Source organism: Mytilus californianus, unplaced genomic scaffold, assembly GCF_021869535.1.
Source record: "Mytilus californianus isolate M0D057914Y unplaced genomic scaffold, xbMytCali1.0.p SCAF_6, whole genome shotgun sequence".
Taxonomy (NCBI): domain Eukaryota; kingdom Metazoa; phylum Mollusca; class Bivalvia; order Mytilida; family Mytilidae; genus Mytilus; species Mytilus californianus.
The window spans coordinates 27,175,627-27,202,901 of record NW_026262712.1 but is presented as its reverse complement, the minus strand read 5'-3'; the positions used below and the strand labels follow the sequence as shown (position 1 = coordinate 27,202,901).

The 27,275-nt window shown below is 32.2% G+C and overlaps 2 protein-coding genes across 2 annotated transcripts in view; one reads left to right on the top strand and one right to left on the bottom strand.

Moving 5' to 3' along the window:
* Window positions 1–604: 604 nt before the first annotated feature.
* Window positions 605–21,344, bottom strand: LOC127705028 (cell cycle control protein 50A-like). Its single transcript, XM_052209277.1, has 8 exons — window positions 21,244–21,344; window positions 17,699–17,832; window positions 15,907–16,056; window positions 14,730–14,940; window positions 13,394–13,492; window positions 12,285–12,506; window positions 8,068–8,233; window positions 605–5,639 (listed from the first exon to the last, which is right to left on the bottom strand). Exons 1-8 carry the CDS (start codon window positions 21,305–21,307, stop codon window positions 5,597–5,599), a joined length of 1,089 nt encoding a protein of 362 aa, XP_052065237.1. The 5' UTR covers window positions 21,308–21,344; the 3' UTR covers window positions 605–5,596.
* A 3,964-nt stretch (window positions 21,345–25,308) lies between these two features.
* The window catches only part of LOC127705022 (uncharacterized), a 29,716-nt gene continuing 27,749 nt past the window's right edge, over window positions 25,309–27,275 (top strand). The window contains exon 1 of the mRNA XM_052209268.1: window positions 25,309–25,636. Within this exon, the coding sequence (XP_052065228.1) occupies window positions 25,552–25,636 (85 nt within the window). The 5' untranslated portion in view covers window positions 25,309–25,551. The remainder of the gene's footprint in view (window positions 25,637–27,275) is intronic.

The following is a 27,275-nucleotide window of genomic DNA, read 5'->3' as shown; positions in this document are numbered from 1 at the left end:
TGTGGAAATGAGATGTGCCAATGTTAATACTGTACAACTGCATACCAAATATCATTGACCAACCACTAGTGGTTCCCCATAAACTGACCTAATCACAAACCCTAATACATTCTTGACACCGTCACCACTGCTGATGCAGGAAACAGCATACCTTTGTCCTCGTTTTTTTACTCTGTCAAGGCGAGACAAAAATCATACAAATCGTGAAAAACATGTCATTCTTTTTTTTCTTTTTTTTTGGCAATCAAAGGGTATGGCCACTTCCCCTGGATCCGACAAATTTCTGATTGAATTAGTTTCATGAAGTCCTGTAGCTTTTGTAGACTTAGAGCTGTCTTTTCAACTATTTCAATATAAGTCCACTTTTTTTATGTTTTATTGCTGCTTAGGTCTATATAATCTTTGTTACACAGTAGAATCAATTGGTTGTTAACATAAGGATTAATATATGATGAAAACAAACGTGTAAGAATTTTTTTTATTTTATTTAAAATTGAAAATTATCAACAATCATAACAGAAATAAATTAAATGTGAGCTTCATGTGAGGGTCTAGATGGGGTCCTACATTTCTATATTCTTTACTTTTGTGGGCTATTTTTCTATCTATATCTATTTCATATTTTGTCCATTATTCTCTATTCTTTAAATTTAAAGCCAATTTTCTCTATTCTTTTTTTTTTGGTCCAGTATTCTCATTTTACAATTCTGTAAACCCCATCCAGACCCTCTTATAAATATCTGAAATAATCAATAAACAAAATAAAATAGTTTAGTGGTTTATATTAACAAAATTATTAACTGAATAATTTATGTCATAGTCTTCATCTTAAAAATGTAAAAGTTTTAACCTATATTACAAGTCATTATAGCAAACATTTATCATGTGACTTTTATTCATGGAAAATTTCTGTAATTCAAATCTAGCTGAATATATATACAGTCGATTCCGGTTATTTGCATAGCCTATTTGTCAGACAAAAGTATGCAATTAAGGGGAGTATGCATTTATCCAAAAGGCCAAATTAATGAGTCAAAAATATTATTATTATAATAACACAAAAGTAAATGTGAAATAAAAAAGAAAATAATGATGCATTCAAGAAAAATATACTCACCAAATTGCTGTTTCCGGTAAAAAATCTCGTCAGTTTTAACTAAGCATATCTAGCTGGCGATTATTTTGTATGCAATTAACCGAAAGACCACTTGTAGAGCTATGCATATAACCTGACAATTTATCATCAGATGAATGGAAAATGGTTTTGTGCAGGAGAAAATAATGCAATTAACCGAATTATGCTATTAAGCGGTATGCAATTAAGTGGAGTCGACTGTATAAGGATTTTTTACTTTCAACTTGCTTTGTCCCTCTGGTGATTCCTAGGCTATGTATTATAAATTCTAATTCAATATTTTTTCTACAAATACACTTTTCTTGTAATTTCTTATACATCTTTCTACAGTTGAACGCAAATTCTTTCACAAAATCTGGCTGGACATACAAGGATATTTAACTCTCTTCTTTTCAACCTTTCTATAGGAATAATACCATCATTGATTTTCCCCAATTATATTTTGTTAAAATTACACATTTCAAAAAAATATTGCAGAATTTATCTTTGTTTCAAAAAAAGAAATACTTGGCATCAGTAAAGTTTTATCCTATTCAGTACTACAGACAAAATTTCACATAACATTTCATTGCAAATAAGAAAATAACCATCACTGGAAGTTAACCAATCAAATTTTCACCCCTTTTTTTCCTGTGTACAAGCTTTAGTAACCATGTTACCTCAAGTTTCCAAAATATTCTATAGAAACACCAAATAAAAAAATAATGGTGCTTTGAAACACCCAAGATATATGTTTATGACTCATAAATTTTTTACTGCAATGAAATGTAGGATTAATTTCCTATCAAATTCAAGGGAGGGAATATTTTTTTTCAACCCTTTTTCGTATGCAACCAAATGTGACGTACTATGATTTGATGGTATTACACCTATATCCCTCAGGTGTTTTCCTTAACATTTGTGTTACAAAATTTTGCTCAATAACCTCTATTTTTCTCAATAGTTTTCTAAAAACTTGCATTTCAAATACACTTTCAGTCAAAATATTTTTAAAAAAATTTAATTTCTAAAAATTTGTTAAATAATTGAACATAAATTCTTTCCGTACATTTCAAATGAAAAAACTTGAGGCATCTTTCTCCCTCTAAAAATATCTTCTTTTTAGATTTTAACACAAAAATAGGAAGAATTATTTAAAAAAAAAAACTGGACAAGTTATGTACATAAGCAATGATATTTAAGCAATTAGTTTTGCATGGTAATACTCATTCCTGAAACTTATGTCAAAACTCAATGATAAAATATTGAAAATTGCAATTGAAGCAAGGTTCAAATAACAACAGAGATTCTTGGAATGTTAATATAGGTCTAGTACATGCTGAAAAAAATCAACTGACCACTTAAATTCACAAATTATGCACAACAAATAAAATATTTAAACCATACAATTTGAAAAATATATAATTCGACTAAAATTACATTGTTTGCTAAGTACTCACAGACTAATATACATTACAATTTGTTGTGGTCTACAGATGAGCATTCTGAAGACATTTTGGACCACCTTTATAATTAAGACAAGTCTCCTAAAATAGGGGGTAACAACTTCATATTTCTCTGAAAGAGTTGGGATGGGTCAAGGCTCAAATTTCTTAAGTTTTGAAAAAAGAATCTCCTTTTTCAATATCATTTTATTAAAAGTAGCTGTTAGTGTTTGAAAATTTGAAAAATTATTGTTGTATTGTATTTGTTTCGGTTTTTTTCACAATAAAGACTTTTACTTCTGGTTTTAGCTTAAATGTATTCATCAGATTTAAGGATGTTCGCTACTCTGTTTCAAAATAACAAGCTTTTTAAAAGACTGTTCTAAAATGATAGAATATAAATAAAGAACTAAAAAAGCAGAAAAAAAATGAATGATCCGTTTGCTTGTTTTCGAGATATAAGCCATTGAAAATTTGGCGGAAAATAATTCTCTCTACATTTTTCTTGATTTTAACATTGACCGCTTTAAAGTGCAAAAACTATGCAAAAATAACGATTTTCAAATATATGGCTTTTTAAACTATACATAATAAAATTATGAAAATAAAAGTAGGGTTAGCGGGCCAATTTTTTTAAAGGAAATACATTTGTACATGGATGAAACCAGAGGATTTCCGAAAATCTGGCAAAAATTAAAAAACTAGAGGAGCAAACATCCTTAACTCATTTTAATGGTCATTGTAATATTATCTAATACACAGCATTTAAAAATACCATGGAAAATTCTTTAACCCAGTACAGATGACACTTGTTCTCATGCACTAACAAACTGTATACTGTCATTAACTATTAGCAGAAGGTCTTCGAAAAACTATCCAAAAGCTCAAGGAACATCTGTTATCAAATTAGGCACAACAGTAACTTATTAAATTTAAATATGAGCATCAGCAGCAAAAAGAACAATCTAGTGTAAATTTGGAAATTATTGCGATTTATTTTATCATTGTGAAAAATGCGACAGGGTTGTAATCCCAACGATATAAACCTGCATTATGGATTTTTTTTTATATGAATGAAGCGGGATTTTTTTCTCAGTAAAGCAAAAATTATAATAGCATTTTGGTCTAAAATGACAAAATTGCAATAATAAATGCACTCAATAATTTCTGAATTTACAGTTCTAAATATGTTAATCTTTCAGGGAGCAACCATTTAACTTCAAAAAGGGGGGGGGGGGGTTGTGGTTTTTTGACTGAGTCAGATTTTTTTTAAAGTTTTTCTACACTATCAATCAAATTATTTTTTTTCAAAATTTAACACTATAAGGTATGGGGAAAATCTGGATTCAGAATATTTTTTTTTTGTCATCTGCTTGACCACAATATTTTTTTTCTTCTTCAAATTGGGGATCAGAATATTTTTTTTTAGGAAAAACCATAACCCCCCTTCCCCCCCCTCCCCCTTGAAGTTAAAAGGTTGTTCCCTAAGCAGACAATTCACATTCCATGATATTTTCAAACACAAGGTAATTAAAAATCCAAAGTTAAGAGTAAATCTTAGTGCATATAGATATACAACATAAAAAATATCTAAAGCTCAGATTAAAAACATAAAAGTATTGTATAAAATGAATCCTACTTATCCCTGTATTATGACTAAATAAATATGTTGTTTTCAACTACAACATTTAGCAAAAAGTTCTGACAGTCTAAAAGACTTCTACAGAAATCTTTTAAAATTTGTGTTAGCCAAAAAATATTTGTAGGGTGTGTTTGTTGAAACATGAGTCATTTGAACATAAAAACATACATATACATAATTGTGTACATCAGATTATTTCTGTACATACAGTTGAACCTCGTTGTGTCGAAGTCGAAGGGACCGGACGAAGGTATTCGACTCATCTGTGGTCGAGTGTGAGATAAACAAAGGTGTTAATTACAGGTCACCATAAACATATCATTTTAACTGTTATAAAAAATAAGCATGTGTTCACAGATTTAATCACTTATGAAAATTATCAGGTTAAACATCCCTTTTGAATTTTTTATCGAAATTTCTTACTTTTGAACTTCGAGACATCTGGATCAATTTACATCAATTTTACAGCGACAGGACTTTGGAATTACCTTGACTTAACCGAGAATTTGAATCAGTTCGCTGAGTTCGACTTATCCAAGTTTTCGACACAACCGAGTTCGACACAACGAGGATCGACTGTACATTTGATATAACAATCAACAAAACATCTTTAAACTGAACAAGCATTTTCTTAAAATTTTTAGAAATTTAAAGAATATCATTAATTAAAATCACATCAAAGCTTAACTTTATACACATGCTACCACAACAACAGTTCTTTAAGTTTGTGAACACTCATGGATATGAGTATTTTCATCTTTACAGTACATGTATGCAAAAGTAAATACAGTTACTAACAGCATGCATATAAAAATGACATGAACACTACATATCAACATTTTATACACTCTGTTGAAAAATACTATTGATAGTCATCATCTGTCAACAGGTCGACATAACAGTCAACAGGTCGACATAACAAAAGCTTAAATCAGATTGGTCAAGTTTCTATTGACAGTAGTTGTCTGAAATTTGATTTTCATTGCACTAATTGAAACTGGTCTCCATGGCAACAGTCACTATACAGTCAATAGAAACATGTTTAATTTCACCTAGGGAACTGTTATTTAAATTCTTTACCCCCAAAATTAATTTAAATAGAACAGCCCTTCGTTGGAACAAAGTTTATTTCACTGGTCACGTTCATATAAAGCATAAAAATGTTGTAAAAAGCTAAATTCAATATTTTTACAGAAATTGCAACTTGGATTTCAGATCCATTCAAAATGATAATGTACAAACATGATTAAATGATTTTCCCCCATTTTTAATCAACTTTCATTAATTTAATAACTGCCACCAGATTGTATATCCCAATCCCATAATAAATGTCTTCTATAACACACAGCTTGAGGCCCGCTCAACTTGATTGTCTTGTATGAAAATTGGTTTCTTTTAAAATGGTGTTCTACTGCTCACATTGATCATATCAGTTGGTCTGAAAAATAAAATATATGTCATAACATCTTACATTTATTCTTATATGAGGGTCTTGGTGGGGTTTACAATATAGAGAATAATGGGCCAATACTACAGAAAAAATGGGACAAAAATATAAAGAATAGAGAGTAATGGTGTGCTAAAATATAAAGAATAGAGAGTAATGGTGTGCTAAAATATAACGAATAGAGAGTAATGGTGTGCTAAAATATAAAGAATAGAGAGTAATGGTGTGCTAAAATATAAAGAATAGAGAAAAATGGTGTGCTAAAATATAAAGAATAGAGAGTTATGGTGTGCTTAAATATAAAGAATAGAGAAAAATGGTGTGCTAAAATATAAAGAATAGAGAGTAATGGTGTGCTAAAATATAAAGAATAGAGAAAAATGGTGTGCTAAAATATAACGAATAGAGAGTAATGGTGTGCTAAAATATAAAGAATAGAGAAAAATGGTGTGCTAAAATATAACGAATAGAGAGTAATGGTGTGCTAAAATATAAAGAATAGAGAAAAATGGTGTGCTTAAATATAAAGAATAGAGAGTAATGGTGGGCTAAAATATAAAGAATAGAGAAAAATAGGCAAAATTTATAAATAGAGAAAAATGACTTAAGTAAATGGATTGTTTGTCCATTGACACAGATGATGCAACTTTACATTTTGTATAAAGGGAAATAACTGAAGAATGGTAAAAGTGATTTTTTTTATCTATAAATAAAATATTCAACAAGGGTTCTACAGTAATCCCAGGTCCTTCAGATTTTTTTTCTTTTACATATTTTGAAAGTTACAGCCTAGAGGCTAGGGCATTTAAATAACAATTGTCTGGGTTGAGAATAATACAGATTAAACAAATTTCTTTCTGAAGGTTATTGATATGTAAATGGGCTGATGACTCAAAAACTTAACATAAAAGTCCTCCTAGCAAAGAATTCTGCTAAATCCCGTGCTAGATGTTGTCTTGAACTTCCAGTGAGGTGGGAGGTTTTTTTTTCATGCTAAATAGCTGAAGGCCTCACTGTAATTTTATGATGAAGTTTCTTTTCTTTTGGTATTTTTCAAACATGTGTCAAGTGCCTGAAGTGATTTTGTGTCAAGTGCATGTAGTGATTTCGAGTCAAGATTTTGTGTCAAGTGCATGTAGTGATTTTGTGTCACGAACATGAAGTGATTTTGTGTCAAGTTCATAATGTGATTTTGAGTCAAGTGCATGTAGTCATTTGTGTCAAGTGCAATATATGTCATACAGGGCTTCCAAAAAATATTTGAGCCAGCCGGACATTTTATGTCTGATCCCGATTTTAATCCTTTAAGACTTAGTAACAAAAGGCAATTATAGTAATCAGTTGGACATCATATAACCAATGATTGACATTAAAAAAACGATATTAAATTTTACTTTGATATAAATTCGATGTTCTGATGTAAACTGTTAAATTGACAGTGCATCATTCGAAGTGTGCAACATCAGTGTACTAATATCTGCCTTAGACTCTTTATTTGTGCAAAATAACATTGTCAAAAACTTTACTTTTGTTTTTAAAAATCACATTTTCCTAATACCGGATGTTGACTTGACAATGGTAAAACATGGACCAGAGACAGATACGTAAAATCCGTGTACGTTTACAAAGCATGATTGAGTTAAAGTAGCTCTTTCCACGTTATTTCTTCAAGAAAATACTTGAAATGAACGTTAGATAAAGGTATCAATGATAATTTTAACATTTTTGAAGAATTAGGATGCATAATTAAATTTCCCACATACACACATGCGCATGTGTGTACTAGTTCAAACAATGTGGTTCTGACGATTTTTCGTTTAAAACCTTTTTAACTTTTTCCTCAAATCATATTTATAAACGTATTTCTGATCATTTCAATCTTTTTGACTAAATTAATTAGATGCAGACAGCTGAAATGTAAGAAAATAACTTTGAATAGACCGATCAATGTCTGGTACAAAATAGTTAACCTGTCGCCTGAACAGGTAAATTTCAGCTGTCTGACAACTAATTAACCTTGATTAAAATGAGAAGGTATTAAAGTTGGGTTTCTTTTGATAGTACTTATTCATCATGTCACTTTTATGACCGGAAATGTGTGGCTGTTTAAAGGCAAAAGGTCGAGTCAAAAAGATCACATAAACTTTTTAAATTATGTTAAAATGTATTGACCGTCTCTTAAGAAAGCCTTGAAAACTGAAAGTAGATGTCCGTTTTATGCTTTTCCCAGACGGACAATGTCCGGTAAATTTATAAATGTCCGGAATATATGACCGTTTTGGAAGCCATGATGTCATATGCATGTAGCATTTTTTTTGGCAAGTGCATATTTTGTGTCAGGTGCATGTCATATGCATGTAGTATTTGTATGGCATGAATTTTTTCTTTTTTCAAAATAGCAGAAACATAATTAACTCACTTTTTGCCATATTTGATGTGTATGACTAGGAATACGACACCAAGGAGTATACAGATACTTCCAACTACCATGTAGGCTATTCCAAGGAACGGATTCTTCCCTCCTAACCATGATGTCGTTGACAAGATAAACAGCTTCTTACCATCGAATGATGTCACTGGGTAGGCTAAAAATAGAAAATTAACATACACATTTACAGTTCCAACTTGGGTTACTCCCTCAGGCAAAGTTGACCTTCCATGAATTTGACTATTCTTTTAGGACCCTTAAGCTTCTCGCCATATAGCTCATATAGCTCTTTACTTAGTCAGGTATTTATATATATTTGGCTTTAAAAGTTTCGTGTTTGAGAGTTCCAGAAAAGAGCTTTACATGCACACCAATTATGTAGTGCTTTTTTTTCTTCACTTTAGACAGGAAGGACAGTTTTAAAATATTGTTTTCACGCTGTAAAAATAGTAACACTTAAAAATCTTTTATACTCAGGCCATAATCTTGCCGGCGAAATGACGATTTAAGTCGCCAAAGAATTTTGAAAATCGCTAAATCTCGCCGGCCGACTGACTTCATAGCGAAGTCAAATCGCTATCAAAATCGGTAAAAGGGAGACAACTTGTGATTGACAAGTCTCACAGGTAAAAAAAATGGCGGCTGACAAGGAAAATCGAGATTTTCGAAACAAACCAGGACTAATACTGTAAACAATCAAATTAAATAAATACAACGGCGAATTTGAACATCCTCGGATATAACTTTCAAAACTGTTCAAACGGAAAACTGACCGTCTGTTTAAGTTATCGTTTTACGATGATTTTCATCTGAGGATGTTGCGTAATCACTCAGCTGATTTGTTTTATTTTTATTACCTACACGAGTCGATTAATTTTACTATTCGGTAGGTAAAAGGTGGGAATTAAGGGTAGATTTATTATATTCATTGAACAAAAATTGAAATATAAAAGGTAGAAAGACAGCTGATGGATAATGTGATTGCAAACGTACGACACTCGACCAGATAATTTAGTGATCAGCAGTGGATTTTTTTTCATGACCAATTCGTTGATATGGATGATATTTTTAAAAAATGATAGAAATTAGCTCTTTATTGGATAATTAACTTGAGATTGAAAGATATTTTCATTTATAGACTTACAATCTTTAACGATAATCTCAATTTACTACAACTAACATAAATGTCCTGGACATTCAAAAATGTTTTACAAAACAATGACAAGTGGTGATATAAATTAAATTCCCAGTCGTGTGAAATTCATCATATTTTTCTGGAGTTTTAAAAATAAATTGAGGCAGATGCACATGAATTAAATGCATCATAATCTTGATAATATTACTAGGCTACTCCCTCATGTCCCAATCAACAAATTTATATAGAACACATTACGGTATCAATAAATAAATAACAACTATATATTGTCTAAACCTTTTTATTAAGAACTTTCTATATATACATTGTGTACAATAACATGAATAAAATGCTCCGCAGGGCGCAGCTTGATACGACCGCAGAGGTCGAACCCTGAACAGTTGGGGCAAGTATGGACACAACATTCAAGCTTGATACAGCTCTGAATTTGGATTGTGATTAAATATTTGACACAGCATAGGTTTCTGACACAGAATGAATGTGGTCTAAGAACTTAAAAATTTTAAATTGGACATTCACCTATTATGGTCCAATATCCAAAATCTAAATACATGGTTAGATTCAGCATATCAAAGAACCCCAAGAATTCAATTTTTGATGACATCAAACAAAGTTTAATTTTGGACCCCTTTGACCTCAATGTGGACAAAGTTGATAACGGGCCCAAAAATCAAAAATCTAAATACATGGTTAGATTCAGCATATGAAAGAACCCCATATATTCAATTTTTGTTGAAATCAAACAAAGTTTAATTTTGGACCCCGATTTGGACCAACTTGAAAACTGGGCCCATAATCAAAAATCTTAATACATGTTTAGATTCAGCATATCAAAGAACCCTAAGAATTCAATTTTTGTTAAAATCAAACTTAGTTTAATTTTGGACCCTTTGGACCTTAATGTAGACCAATTTGAAAACGGAACCAAAAATTAAGAATCTAAATACACGGTTAGATTCGGCATATCAAAGAACCCCAATAATTCAATTTTTGATGAAATCAAACAAAGTTTAATTTTGGACCCTTTGGACCTCAATGTGGACCAATTTAAAAACGGGGCCCGAAAATCCAAAAACTTAATACACGGTTAGATTCAGCATATTAAAGAACCCCAAGAATTCAAGAATAAAACCCCATTGAAATTGGTCAAGAAATAAGCAATTTATACGAAGTATCTTCTTTTGCACAATACTGTGCAATTGAATATTTCTTGCTATTGCGCAATACTGCACAATTGACAATTTCTTGCTATTGCTCAATATTGTGCTATTGGATTCTTGCTATTGCGCAATACTGTGCAATTGAAGATTTCTTGCTATTGCGCAATACTGTGCAATTGAAGATTTCTTGCTATTGTGCAATACTGTGCAATTGAAAATTTCTTGCTATTGCACAATACTTATATAATAATTTACACATCCTGTTTGGTGTGTATCTCCTACCATATCATTATTATTTGCTTTTAAATATAAATCAGAAATAACCAACTTAAAATGGAAAATTTTAAAAGAAAAAAAAAGGAAAAAAAAAAAAAATCCCCCCCCCCCAATTTTTTGAACCCCCTTATGATTCATCAACCCCAAACTCAATCCCAGCCTTCCCTTTGTGGTATGGTACCTTGCAGTACAATTTCAGAGAGATCCATACACTTGAACACAAGTTATTGTCTGGAAACTAGAAAAATGTGTTTTTTGGCCCCTTTTTGGCCCCCAATTCCTAAACGTTTAGATCAATTACCCCCAAACTCAATTCCAGTTTTCCCTTTGTGATATGGAACCTTGTAGTACAATTTCAGAAATATCCAAACACTAACACACAACTTATTGTCATGAAACTAGAAAAATGCTTGTTTTTTGCCCCTTTTTTGGCCCCTAATTCCTAAAATTTCGAGGCCATTACCCCCAAACTCAATCCCAGCATTCCCTGTGTGATATGGAACCTTGTGGTACAATTTCAGAGAGATTCATACACTTGAACACAAGTTATTGTCTGGAAACTAGAAAAAATGCTTATTTTTTGCCCCTTTTTGGCCCCTTATTCCTCAACATTTTGGGCAATTACCCCCAAACTCAATTCCAGCTTTCCCTTTGTGATATGGAACCTTGTAGTACAATTTCAGAAAGATCCATACACTTACACACAAGTTATTGTCATGAAACTAGAAAAATGCTTGTTTTTTGCCCCTTTTTTGGCCCCTAATTCCTAATATTTTGAGGCAATTACCCCCAAAATCAATCCAAGCATTCCCTTTGTGATATGGAACATTTTGGTACAATGTCAGAGAGATCCATACACTAACACACAAGTTATGTCTGGAAGTTACAAAAATGCTTATTTTTGGCCCCTAATTCCTTAACTGTTGGTACCATAACCCCCAAAATCAATCCCAACCTTCCTTTTGTGGTATTGAACCTTATGGTAAAATTTCATAGAGATCCATTCACTTAAACTAAAGTTAGAGTGCGAAAACCAATGTGTCTTCGGACGACGCCGACGACGACGCCAGCGTCATACCAATATACGACCGCAAAAATTTTTGCGGTCGTATAAAAAACTGCAAGTACATGTATTGAATTTAAAACAATTTCCTTAGTGATGAGCTTGAAAACACGATGCAACCAAAACTGACCACTTCTCCCTTCTCTCTCATGGAAGGAGAAGTCACTTCTCCCTCTTCAAAATCCTAGATTAGGCCCCGATACTAATATCAAAGTTGTTTACAAAAATTTTTGTTGGTCTTCTTATCTTGTGCAAGTCAGAATCTGTTGACCTTTTTTAGTTAAAGCTTGTCTAACACAATATTTAACAATATGATGTCATGTGATGTCAAATAATCCATTTACCATTCAGAATAAAGTGCATGCTAGGTAATATTTTTCAAAATGTACACCAAAACCAAGTGATTGTATGTCCTAAACAAGAAAATTCAACCAATAACATGGCATTATTTTCATTTTGAGATATGTACGATTAAATTGCCCAAAGTGCTTCAGAATCTAAAATAGTGATTTTAAAAGGTGTCAAATTTTATATATATGAGGTGTTTACTTACCATAATCAATCTCCATGGTATATGTCCCTTTTGGTAGACCATTTGTAAATGTACCATTGTGATATACACGTCTATGTAACTTCCTGAAGTTAGGTAAAGCAGCTGTTCTCATCCAAACAATCAAGTCTTCATTCTCATAACCATTGTTTGATGAATCAGATGGGTCAAGCTGGTCTACCATTTTGTTATTCCAGTTTGGTGGGTTGGTGAATCCACTAAAACCTGAAGAAATAAGTAATAAATGGAGAATGTATCCTTAACGTTATTAAGGGACAAATTCAAGAACGTTAAAAGTGACGCCACCCAAATTCAAACTTGATCTGAGTTTTGTGGTAATAACCATTGTGTATAAGTTTCGTAACATTTGGTTGAGGCAAACTTAAGTTAGAGAAAGGAAACGATAAATTCAGTAATTTTTCCATTTGTAAAGGGGCATAACTCTAGAACTGTAAAAGTGAAGCCACTTAAATTCAAACCCGATCTGTATTTTGTGGTAATAAGCATTGTGCATCAGTTTCATAACAATTGGTTGAGGCAAACTAAAGTTAGAGAATGGAAACCAATTTTGGGACGTATGGACAGATGGACAAGGGTAACACTAAATGCCCCCTTCACTACTACGGGGGCATATAAAGTGAACCCGACCAACTGCTCCCAGAAAGCTTTTTGTACATACCCTGCTAGGTCTAGTTTTCATATTCTGACTTTGCTATTTTTAAATTGTGTGCCATTTTTTATTTCCTTGCTAAATATATTTATTATTTTGTAAGCAGCTGCACATGCATGTTTTTTATTGTGTATTTTAGTTCAAGAGGCTGGTGCGTTGGACAAATTTTAATTGACTAGGATTACCAGTACCTACCGAAGGTCAGTGGTTCCCTCTAGGCACTCCAGCTTCCTCCACAATACAAACTGTCTGCCATAATATAACCAATAGTTGTGAAAGCTGTGTTTATCACCATCAGTCAATCAAATACATTGTACATCAATAACTTGCATGCTTGGTGAGAACAGATTTTTCATTTGAACAAAACAATTTATTTAATCTATTTCGGTGTTAACTGAATTGAAACTGAATAAAGAATTGTGCTATCAAAATACTGACTTACTTGATGGGTTGTTAAATTTCTCTTTCTTGTCTGAAACCCACGCAATTCCAGTTTTCAGTAGTGTAACTTCTGTACCACTAGATTTGAGAGCAAAAGTATCTGTTAAAAACAAAATAAATATGAGGCATTAGAAGTAATAAAATATTCCTAGAACATGTAAACTGTTGTCTGATTTTTCAAAAGAACAAATGTAACTGGAACAAGTGAGAAAATTTTTCAAAGTATTGTACATGTATGTGGAAGATTTATATAATGAAAGAAAAAAATATTGCATGTCTACTGCAATGTACATAGAGTAGGCACAGGGGACCACTTAAAAGTTTTGTCCACCATTTGTCCTACTCCCACCATGGCAGGTAAAAATAAAGAGCTGTGCATGATACGCCCGTCGTTTTTTCAACGAATAGTTTCATAACTCCTCAATGTCATATCAGAAATTTAAATAAAAACTAAAAGGAGCTTATTCTAATAGAAATAAACCAGTCACCAAAGTTTCATGAAAACTGCTCAAAGCTCTTTTGATTTATTTGTCCAAAAACTGGAAAATCCCCCCTTTTTTATGAATAAAATCCCATAACTCGGAAACGTAAAATCGAAAATTTACAAAAATCGAAAGGGAGCTTAAGTCAATAGATATAAACAATTCACCAAAGTTTCATGAAAACTGCTCAAAGCATTTTTGAGTTATTGTCCGAAAACTGGAAAATCCCCCTTTTTTAATGAATAAAACCACATAACTCGGAAAAGTAAAATCTAAAATTTATAAAAATCCACATTCATGACATATAAGCCTGAATAACTAACAATTTTTACATTAAACATTACTGATGAAATTTAAAAATTAAGCAATTTAGATTTTCTAATCTCTCAAAATCTCCAATAGGGAGAACTATTTCAAAAAGATAATGTGTATTCAGTAAGGGAGCTACCATTTGATTTTTAGGGATGGGGGGCTAGGATGAAATTTGAAAAAAAGGCAGGACAGGAGTTTTGAGTAAATAAAAAAGGCAGGATGAGCAACTTGGCAAAGAAAAGGTAGGATGACATTTTATGTAAAAAAAGTCAGGATAAACTAATAAAAAAAAAGGCAGGACCGAATAGAGTGAAAAATAAAGAGGTAGGACAGAGATTACAACTAAAATAAAAATGCAGGACAACATTTTTCATCCTAGCTCCCCCCCCCCCCCCCCATAAAATTCAAATGGTAGCTCCCTAACTGCTCTGTAACTGTTTTAACATATTAAATTTGAATAAATATGCAAAAGGGATGAGACACAAGTGAATCAAACTTTTAAAGTCTTCGCCCATTCTATATCCATGTTGCTGGGTAACTCACCATTAAACAAGCTATTTGCAATAGCACCACATGGAGCAATCGGTAGTGAGTAGCTGGAGTTAATGTCCTTGTTTAGGTATGGCTTACAGTCTGTGTTCAGACTAGATGATGATACTGATTCTCCATGGAGTTGGTTATCATCCCTTGATCTTACATAGCGACGATGGTTTTGGAAATAATTTGACAGTCCATAGTATAAATATACGTCTCCCTTTAAAGAAAAAATACATGAACATGCTAATAAAATATTTGTAAAGGGTTCCACAGAACCATGTTTCTTACCTACTTTAATTTTAAAATACTTTAAAAAGTAATAAAAACATATTTTCAAAATTTGGATTCAGATATTATTACACAATCATAAAAAAGCTCCAAATTCCATAACATTCCAGGAAGATTTGACAAGGTTATTGATGTCTAAAAAAAATTTTAACAACAGACTGAACCAAAATATTGACGCTGCCAATAAAATGTAGGATTTTTTAGTTTTTTTGTGTTGTTGGGTAGCTATCTCTATAGATATAAGAAGATGTGGTATGAGTGCCAATGAGACAACTCTCCATCCAAGTCACAATTTGTAAAAGTAAACCATTATAGACATATACATATACCATACATGTCCTTTTATTTACAAGAGTAACCCTCAATAAATATAGTTTTTTAGTTACTTTCGTCATTGGGTAGCTGTATAATTGACAAATTACCCAAATCTCCTTGTATTCATACAATTACACATTAGTCATGTTAGTGGAGATCATTTAACTTGTTTTTGCAGCGCAATCTTTTCGGGGGCTCCTTTGTAGTACACGTACCCTGGAAACAGGGTGGATTTTGCTTTCTTCCAACAGACTTCATAAAGTAGGCAGCCCAGACATGTCCTCTCAATGCAAGTTAAAGAAAAAATATTTAGTAAAAATTCTGAATTAAATGCATTTCTGCCTACATCCAACATTATCAAATACATTGACCTCATACAGTTTTCATGAATGGGTCTTGTGATCAAACAGAAATCCACATGGTTACTTATTTCTGGAAGTGTAGCTATATCGACAAGCATAAATTTTACTAAATCGTTGTACTTTTAATGCTGTAAACATGGTAAAAGCCAATGTCACCTGAGTTTTCTACTAGTAGTATTCTCAGTAGCTATTATAATTTATATTTTCTTGCTACTAACCTCAAAGTCTTCACTAAGGTCAAAGGTCACTTCACAATTACAGACATAGCCTGTATTGTTTGTTCCAATACTCTCTAATTTTGCTGCACATGTGGTTGGTGCATTATTCTTGTCTTCACAAAATGTATAGTCATATGTGAATTCATGTATCTGAAAAAGATAAATAGCACATGTAAAATTAAACTTTGAAGGGCTGTTCCATAAAAAAATAGATGGAACCCAGGGAAGGCACTTCCAAATTTCAACTATGGGTGGGTGTCATCTATGTTTTTGAATAGAGGAAATGTAATTGAAATTTATATTTTCCTCTATCGGTGGTTACCCCATTTCTAAAGTGCCCTCCCTAGGTACTATTTATGTTTTAAAGAAACAGTCCTAAAAACAGGCAACAGTAGTATACTGCTGTTCAAAAGTCATATATCGACTGAGAAAAAAAAAATCTGGGTTATACAAACTAAAACCGAGGGAAACACATCAACTATAAGAGGAAAACAACAGAACAACAGAACAACAGAAACACTGAAGTGCAACTAAAACAAATGCCAACATACATAGAAACGAGCTATTTGATAACAACTGCCAGATTCCTGACTTGGTACAGAACATTTTAAGAAAAAATGGTGGGTTGAACCTGGTTTTATGGCTAGCCAAACCTCCCGCTTATATGGCAATGTTAAAAAATATCGCTAAAATGACAACACTACGTGACAGAAATACAGTACAAACAAACGCAAGAACACTCAGCACAGAGAAACGCACAAATAAATAATATAAGATTGTTACAACATGTAAACCACAGAATAACAACGAACATCTTCCATTAACGACAGACACAGGACATCACAAACAGCATGAACAGTGACGTATTTTTGTAACGAATACATAATCTTGAAATTCAAGCAGATTGCAATCTTAGCAGTACTTTTTGAATATTAAGCTTATTTTTCAAATCTTTGCAATATTTTCTTATCTAATGTAATATAATAGCATTGACACATTTGTCAGAATCTTGACAAAGGCCATATTCGTACAGTTTGTGTTAAAGATAAACATGTAGCTATATATCATGTATATAGGGTACTACATCATATACATGTATGTACAAAAATGTATCGTCCTGTTTGTGACAGAATCTTGGTTTTTTTTCCTGTGTTAAGGTCTTTTAAAAGTTTGTTACACAGCATTGACCAATCATCATTGTTTAGTAATCTTTTACCATGCTACTTGTAGTATTCTTTTCAACTGGATAGTAGCTATATTTATATATATATACATGTAGTCATGGTAGTAGAAACTATATCAGCAGTATTTCAATATCCATTCAATAATAACTTGTATCAAGGATTATAAAGAATACATTTTTTGCCTTTATACATTTTGTGAATAACAACTAAAAATATTACAAGTCCAATAATCATCTATGTCATCATGGTCATGCATGCCTTGTACATGTACATGTATGATTCACAAAATTTCTTATATGATATACATATATATATATTGTACATGCATGCATTTCATAAGAGTTCCAATATGAATTTAATATGCATTACTGTGGATTCATCAATATTCATGGGATACCAATTTTCGTGGATTTCGTGGCTGCCGCTATAGGTAAACCACGAATTTATATGTTCAACGAATTACATATTTATATAGAATTCTATGCAGACTTTAGGAAAACAATGCAATCAAATATCCATGAAAATTTGAGTTTTCCTCAATCCACAAAAATTGGTACCTATGAAAATAAATGAATCCACCTTAAAAAGTTAAGTACAAATGCACTTACCCCTTCTGACGTTATATAGAGAGCTACACCCAGTGGAATGAAAGCAATACCGATGGCAAAAAAGGCTGGTAATACAGTTCCTGCAGTTAAAATTGGCTGCCAAGCTGGGAGTTTCTGTTGTTTAAATTTTGTATCTACAATATATACAAAATGTACATGTACATAGTCATTCATACATTAAAAATTTTCAAAACTTGGGTTGTCTTTTAATATTAATACTTTGGCACTGCCCGTGGATATAAGGTAAAAAAAAACCAATTTACTTTAAATCTAAAGTTTAAAACAAATGAAGGTATTATTCTGTGGTTTTTGGCAGTATTCTTTTGTATTTTTCTTATTCAAAGAAATTTTGTTCTCAAAACTGAATTGTGACTTACTGTCCTGTGATATTATTATGGTTACTGGGTTAGCGAATGGTTACCGGTAGTCATGAAAATATGAAAGTAGTCAAGTCATTATCATGATTATCAGAATTTTAATAATGTTCCCTTTTTTAATATTAATCATGTAAATTGAAATTCTATATCATGTACATGTATGTGGACAGATCTGCTACATGTGTAAAAGTGATTATTAGAATTTATCATACTTCATGTCAAAATGCCAGATTTTGATTGGTTAATACGAGGGAGACAATTTACTCTATCCTGTGGTAAATACTCTATTACCCTTCACGGAGACGCTTGATCAAGTGTGCGCTTTATTAAATACGGATGGTTGTTATGTACAAGACATCATAGTTTATTACTTTGAATCTGAAATTTAAAAGACACAGAACATTCAGTATAATAAATTAAATAACACATATATATCTGAGAAGGTGATAGAACAGATGGTTACCCCTCGAGTTGACATTGTCAACCTTGGCTTCGCCTCAGTTGACAATGTTTTCTCAGGGTAACAATCTGCTCTATCACCCTCTCAGCTATGTGTTATTTATATAAAAATAAATAAGATAAAGGTAACAACACCAGCCATAAGAGTATAGATCCTTCAAACTTTCCATTTCCTGCATTTAAAAGATTTTTATCATACAGTAAAATGGTCATGATCAGGAATTTATTTATTGTATTAAAAAGTCTTCAAAAATAACTAACATTACTTTTTTCCTGTTATCAGTTAAATGTCAACCTTTATTCAGAGGCATGTGTTATGAAGTAATTAAACTTTTGACACCTGTTAGCCATAGATAGTTTTCTGATAATCTAGTCACCTGCAAAAATCAAACCTTTTCAAGTAAAAATAGCTTGATTTTTTCATTTTGAAATAATTGTTATAGCAATTTAATATTTACATTTTGTACCTAAAATTATCTCCCTTATCAACCAATGTTTTACCAGAATTGATAGTTAAATCTGTCATACATGTAGATGAAAATTTTAATCGACCAGTAATTGCTAGTATTGACCACTTTATTAGTATTGACCATGGCAGTAAATATGCAGCTGCAGGAGCCTCTTTGACCTTTTTGTGGTAGGGGTCAGCAGCCATTGTGTACCCCACCCTTTCCATATATTTTGAATAATAAAAATTCACACTCTATCATATATTTTTTGGACTGGCTACAATCATGACAATAGCCTGTAAAAAGTAACAATAAGAAATAATTATTGTTGCTTCAGAGACTAAATGACAAAAAAAATTTGCGGACAGGGGCCCTATTTAATAAAAAAATTGCATATATAAACAAGAGTATCATTTTTTATTGTTAACTGCAAAATTTTACAATGGCAATATATGTCCTTTTTGTATGTCAGTGTGTAGCATCAGGATTCTTTCTACTGTCTTCTTGCCCATGGTGCCATTGTCCCGTAAGCGTTGTTTTACATATTTGAAGAAATTTATACAAATAGAAAATTATTTAATGAACATAGCAATGAAAAATTGAAAGCACACTTATATATAATATGTTTTGTGTTGACAAACAGGAATTTTACAAGAACTTCTACATACATTTGTAACTGCACAAAATTTGCATCTTCGAACCGTTGAACTACATGTATATCATTTAAATCTTGAAAGGATATAAGGATATAAATTTTCACCAACCACAAATTAGACATCTTGCTCATTGGTATCCATACTTGAGAATAGCGAGTTGTTTTTATAATACCCCCACTTTTTAATGGCAATGGTGAACGTCATGTTCATGATGTGGTTCTATAAATCTAGAAGTTTAATCATAGTTGCTGTTTTGTACATCATAATTTAATTGTTTAAATCTATTTCACAGATTGTTTGCACAACAACCATTTTTTTTACCTCGGTGTCTATCTGAATATATTTTATGGGCAAAAATAACTGCATGTGTACATGATGTAGCAAAAGAAAAATGATATTGTTACCTGCAATTTCCGTATGAAATCAGGTCCATGTCCAAAAATACATTTCAACAATTAGTCTTGGAAGTAACATTAATTATTTCTTATTGTTACTTTATGCGGGCAATCATAGCCAGTGCAGTATATTTTTTACTAAAAATATACCTTCAGCTCTCGTGCTTACATTATTTCATGGGCATGATGGAGAGAGAAAAAGATTTGACAAATATGTGAGGCGTGTAGTTTTAATCTTTTAATCGCATCTGTGAAAAAATTGACATCTGATCAGTTTCAGATACTTATGATTCAATCTGAAATCAACCTGGTCATATATTTTATCTTGATTTCTCTACTTTTAAGGTTCATCATAACAAATGGACAAATATGGCCGTATTTTCACCTCAAAAACTACTCTGTGTACAGACTTACCTGTGCAGTTTGGAAAGTTTTAAGGCCTGGCATCCACTACATATATAAAAGTTAAATTAATTTTGCATATCAGAAAGATAAAATCTTTTTTTGAATATGATGGGCATTTTTTTTCCTTCCTGCAGAAGGTGTAAAAATAAACAAACACCTGAATTGCATTTGATACTCTCCACTCAGTTACTACCTTTAACTCACCTATAGATGTGTAGATATCTTTTGTCCATGCCAATCAAGGACAATCAATACAATACAAATCAGTTGTTACCTGAGAGGGAGCATCTCAAAGTTATATCCCAACTTAGTTTATTTTTACACTTTCTGCAGGAACGGAAAAAAATGCCCATCATAATCCAAAAAAGATTTTATCTTTCTGATATGCAAAATAAATTTAACTTTTATATATCTAGTGGATGCCAGGCCTTAAAACTTTCCAAACTGCACAGGTAAGTCTGTACACAGAGTAGTTTTTGGGGTGAAAATACGGCCATATTTGTTCATTTGTTATGATGAACCTTAAAATCATATATCATGAAGCTCGAAAAAGTTACCCATTTCTGCGGCTCATCCCTACCACCACACAATACATAGTACCTGACCCCTTATCACCCCACCCAACCCAGGAAAACCTAGATTTTGACACACATGCCAAACCTCAATAAATTATCTCCCGGTGATGCACGATTATTGATATTTCATGTTCACTGATTAATGACGTTTTCAGATATTTAAAAACCTTCTTTCACGTTATTATATAATAAGTAGGTACTGTTTAATATTTCATTTCTGTCATTATACCCTTAGGTTTTCTGCTTTTATCTTTTTCCTCATTGTCAGGTGTTCCTGGTGTTGTCGTAGCCATATTTTGTTGTAAAATGTAAATAACAACGACAACGACATCTATTGGAGCAACGAACGATAACTTTGACAAAACTGTATTCTGCATGTTACTCCAACCATGGTGCACCTCGTATTAAATAGCCAGAATAATGCCATACTATATATTAAATTTATTTCTTTGGACTTGCTCCTAATTTTCATTTAGTTGTTTATATTTCACGCTTTAACTTTATTAACATTAAAAATATCGAAAACTGTAACTCGGTCGATAAATCAGTATATATAACCATGCATTCACTGGTCCAAAACCAGTCACTTTTTATTCTTCACCAAAACCGCATTTAAAATTTTATACTTATAATTGTTTTTAGTGATTTGGTGTATTTTTGCTCCTATTAATACGATCTTACAATAACAGAAGTTGATAGGATTCCAGTTAGCAAATAGTGCAAATTTTGATTTGGATAACAACCTTTAATTGTGTTCCAGTGCGAATCAAGGGAGTTAGAATTTATGCAAACAATACCTATATGTCCGGCCTATATGGTTTAAATACTCATATGGTCCGTCCCGTTTATAAGCAAACGAGTATATACTTATATGGTCCGACCATACGAGTTTGGTCGGACCGACCATAAGACAGTAACATGTATTCTGTATAGAGTATATACATATGGTGATGACCATACGCGTATGGTCCCAGTACTCATATGGTCCGGAACAAGTATACATGCAATTGGATTACAGAATTATATTTCAATTACTTATTTTCAACAATTATAAACAAAATGAAAGAATGAAAAACACGAAATAGCGCTAACAAGAGAAGTTACTTAAACACAGATAACTGTAAAAAAAAAAAAAGTAATACATCTCAAGCATATAGAAACTTTTTCCAGTATTCACACAGCCAAGGATTTGTATAGTGAGACTATACAAATCCTTGACACAGCACACTCGGAAAGGCAAACTTTCTTAAAGTAATGGAAACGAAAGGATCCAGTGTATATCAATTCAAGACACATAATCACTAAAAACACAAGAAAACATGCACCAAACAGAGGAACAACGCGTTGATTGTTGTTCTTCAGCTAAAAGTAACAGCGATACCTTCATCATGGAACAAAACCTCTCACCAAGCTGCAAATTCAAGAGGACCCTAGCACTGGTAAAGTTAAAACTCGAATTTTTGCTAGATTGCCAGACGTCGATCACGCTAGCTGTACACGTGTACGACCTGAAGAACACAGTTGAAGGGTAATATGATCATTTATAAATCGTATCCGACAATGAAGTTTAACAGATCCTGCCATATACTAATTTTGTATTCTGAAATAAGATAAGTATATTCTTCAAACAACATATGTAACTGTGAAACTAGATATTTGATGATGATCATTGGATGATTGATTGATTGATGTTTAACGTCCAGTGGTGAATATCCCATTCATATCTGAATATGAACCGCGCATGCTTTATTAATATGTACTTGACCGACAAACACAGAGCCGGATTTCAACGTGCTAGTTCACAAGGTAATGTTCAGTCAGCAGCAAGATATGTCACCCTATAGATGATTCTGATATCCACCGACCGTAGTCCTAGCTATAGATATATCACCTAAATTCTGTGCGCTTGGTGAGAAGCAACAGATACAATTTTTCAAGTCTTTGATTTTATCCTGAAATGGATCGAACACGGACCCCTCGAACGCCACCATGAGACACTGAGGTAGCACCAGAGATATGAATCGGGTACTAAAGAATTCATTTGATAAAATTAATTATATAATGTAGTACAAAAAATCCATCTCTTTGTGCATTATAGTATAAACATATTTCTTCGCCTTTTACATTAGTCCATGTTTGTTTCACACAAAGACTGATACATATATCTGATCTTTGATATAGTCTTCGTGTTTTTGTAGATGCACAAAGAATTATACGTAACAACCATTAACAGATATTCTGTATAGAGAGGTTAAATAGACAATTATAACTGTTTAAAGCGTTTAAATATCAGCTGTATTTGTACGAGGCTAAGAAACAGGTGGAATGCTAGCTTCAGCGAGCTATATTACTCCTGTTTCGAGCAGAGTACAAACACAGCTGATATCTAAAGACACAAAACAGTTATTGTCTTTATCCGTCAATTGATTTTGTACATTTTTTTCCATCCCAATCGTTGAATTTGTTTTTGAATGAAATCGACATGACTTAAACGCGGACCGCAACGAGGACCCCAAATTGAACTGTGATGTAAACAGTAATTTGACATAACCGTTCGCTCGCAACAGATCTAGAAGTGTGATACCAGGAGACTATTATACTAGACTAGTATACGTTTATCGCTTCGTGTTATCTGTGCACCTTATTAGTATAGTAGAAAGGTCGATTGCAGGATAAAAATATATGTCCTGGCGTATAGTAAGTTGAAATTCGAGAATGACTGATTATCAATAAGAATGTAGATTTCGTAAAGAAGTATGATGTATACATCAAAGAGAAAGTAACCTACGTTTTAGACGATATGAATACAAGTGACACACAATTTATTCTATCATATTTTTATTAATATGAAAAAATACTTTTTTCTACCTAAATGATATGGAAATCAATTGTGATAAATAATCACTATTACTGATTAACAAATTTCTGTCCATATCCAATTATTTCCTCTTTTCCAAGTAGCAGTCCATTTTTCTCGTCCTACATCTTGATCGGAAAGTTTTACAGTATCTTTGATTTGAAGGACTTTTTAATTTGTGATATGTTTTAACATGTTGAAATATTTGCCACTGGAAGTTCAGCAAATAACACCTTAGCTCTGTGTTTTTTTTTCTTCCTTCCTGTAGTAGCAAACACATTTTGAGCCTGCTTTCCAAAGTTATATGCATGTTTTTTTTTATATCCGTTTAAAATAAGGAGATGTGGTATCATGGCTAATGAGGGAACTATTCATCAGCGTCAAAACTATAGGTGACCGTGTGGCCTATATATAACCATAAGCAAAACTAATCATATATACCCCGGTCATATAAAATCCCTGAAATGAAAAAAATGAAATATTTTAAACGAGAAAACCATTAGCCTATTTTTTTTACAATTGAAAAAGTAAAAGTAATCAAATACGACAGCAACCACCGGTACTTATTCAAGTAAGTGGCCATCCTATTGGTTGATGCATACTGTGAAAGTTGTTTGATTGTGTATTTTAATTTTGCGATATATATGCTCCAGATGATATGTTCGTGTAAAACTGTTTTAACCCACTACATTTTGTGCATGTACGAAGTTGGGCTATCTGGACCGTATGTTTTTTCTTTGTTAGTGTTTGTTTGCATGTCCGTTACATTTTCAGGTTAGTCTGGCCGGTGTTGGTCTGATGTACTGTCCAGTATTTTTGGTGATTACTTTTATCCCTCATATGTATTATTTTTCTTTACACTTATATTTTGGCCCTTGTACTTACAAGTAGAATATGAAGAGATAGCTTCACTCTCTCTTAAGAACCATTGCAACAACTTTTTGAGGGATCTGTAGGTGGCCTGTTGCAAGGTATACTTTCTGTCCCTATCCAATATATCCTCTTTTCCATTGGCAGTCCATATTTTCCCGACTTTCATCACGGAAGGTCTGTATTACAGGACCTACCTATTGTATTTTGTTAATTTGTCCTTGTCTTGAACATGCATGAAATATTTGCCACTGTACGATAAGCAACCAACAATTAATCAATCCAAGTAAATTCCATACAGCTAAAATGTCTTGAACACCTCAGAAAGTTACAACCTCATGCTATGTCGTAAGAAAACTTTTATACAAAATTTCAACACAAACTATCTCTGTTTTAAAAGTCGGTTATATATACACTATACTATGATGTGATACTTAGGTATATTACGTAATCAAGGAGTCTGCACTTAACAAAACCTCCAATTAATATCCAGAGAAAGTAAAGTGCAATGATACTACCTTCCGATGCACTTAGATACATATAATTATATAATTGTGACTGTTAATTGTTTCAAGGTGTTTTGGGGAGATTTCCGATTAACGCGCATAACCACGTCACATGCTTCCAACTTATCACAATAAAGTAGGCAATCCACTTTAAACATTTGCACATGTTTTATAGTACTTCGCGATGTATGTAAAATCAAAGGTTAAAGAAGATAACCTTTTATCTTAATGAGTTTATGTTAATTTGTGTTTACGGATACAACTTATTGTGGAATATTGAATTCGTTTTTTTATGGATTGAAAAATGTTTTTCTACGATGTGAAATTTGTTCTTTATTCAATTGTGCTCTTAACATTATTTGATTTTAATTATACTGCAAAGTTAAAAGGTAAGTACAGCTACTAGGATTCATAGTATTACCTTCATTAAATATACGTAAACAATATATAAATGATAATTATATAATCGATTACGATAATAAGAATTATCGATTGATCGATGTTTTAACGATGTTTGTATACCGGACAGTTGCAAATATTTCTCAAATATTCAGGACGGGGGTTTTTATTTTGAAATGTCTAGAGAACCGCTTCACATGTATAACTAATTTGAAATTAAACATGACCAAAAGAACTAACAACATTTTATCCTTTTCTTATAATTTCTTAAAAATTATAAAGAGCGAAAAAAAGAAAGAAAGAAAAAGACAAAATTTTCAAAATAAGGATATATGTATATACATACTTTTTATATTCTTTCTTTTTGCAGAGATTATGATAAATTAAACATATATTATATCGTCCAAAGGATTAATCGCAAAATAATATTATCGTAATCGTCCTGATCATCATTTAATATTTGCCACTGGACTTTAAACATAAATCTCCAAATATATCACAAACAGTTTCTTTCAGCATGAAATTTATAGTGCCACCAATATGATACAAACAAATGATTTTGGAGAGCATCTTCTTAAGAATACCCCAATGGGAAGGACAAAGAGACTGCATGGGAATAAATCAATCATAAACTATTGAATATGTGGCAGGGTTAAACTTGTTCTTTGGTATTTCAACCCCACTTTTATCTCGATCAGTGAACGTACAAAAGAAAACAATACAAATCAGTCAATTAATATAAAAAAAGAAGATGTGGTATGATTGCCAATGAGACAACTCTCCACAAGAGACCAAATGACACAGAAATTAACAACTATAAGACTTAGTCTATTTTATAAGAGAGAGGCGAAAATACCAAAGAGATATTCAAACTCATAGCCGAAAACAAAGTTAAAACGCATGCCATGGTAAAAAAAACCAAAAGACAAACAACAGTACACAAAACACAACATAGAAAACTAAAGATTGAGCAACAAGAATCCCACAAAAAACCGGGCGTGATCTAATTTCATCTAGTACATAATCTGTAAAATATGTTTAATTTTTAATAAACCATGGCACCAGTTGAAAGTTTGATAAGATTTTTCAATCAATTCTAGATCTGGCAATCAAGAAATCATCAATAAACCGCGTGCCTGTTTTTCAAATCACGAAATGAATGATGTTGATGAGTTTTCAAAATTAAATGTAAAAGAACAAGGTTCTGCTTTTGAAGCTTTTTTATAGATTAGCCTGTAAAAGAATGATGATATTCATGTTTTTGTGCAAAAGCTTGATCTTACTTTGAAGAATAACTACACTTTCATAGCTGACTATGCGGTATGGGCTTTGCTCTTTGTTGAAGGCCGTACGGTGACCAATTGATATTTTATAGTGTGTTTTTCTATGTTGTGATGTTATACTATTGTTTCAGAAAAGGGAGAAGGTTTGGTACCATTAAAACTTTTAATCCCGCTGCAAATGTTTGCACCTGTCCTAAGTCAGGAATCTGATTACAGTAGTTGTCGTCTGTTTATGTATAATTTCATACGTGTTTCTCGTTTTTCGTTTTTATATAGATTAGACCGTTGGTTTTTCCGTTTGAATGGTTTTACACTAGTAATTTTTTGGGGCCCTTTATAGCTTGAT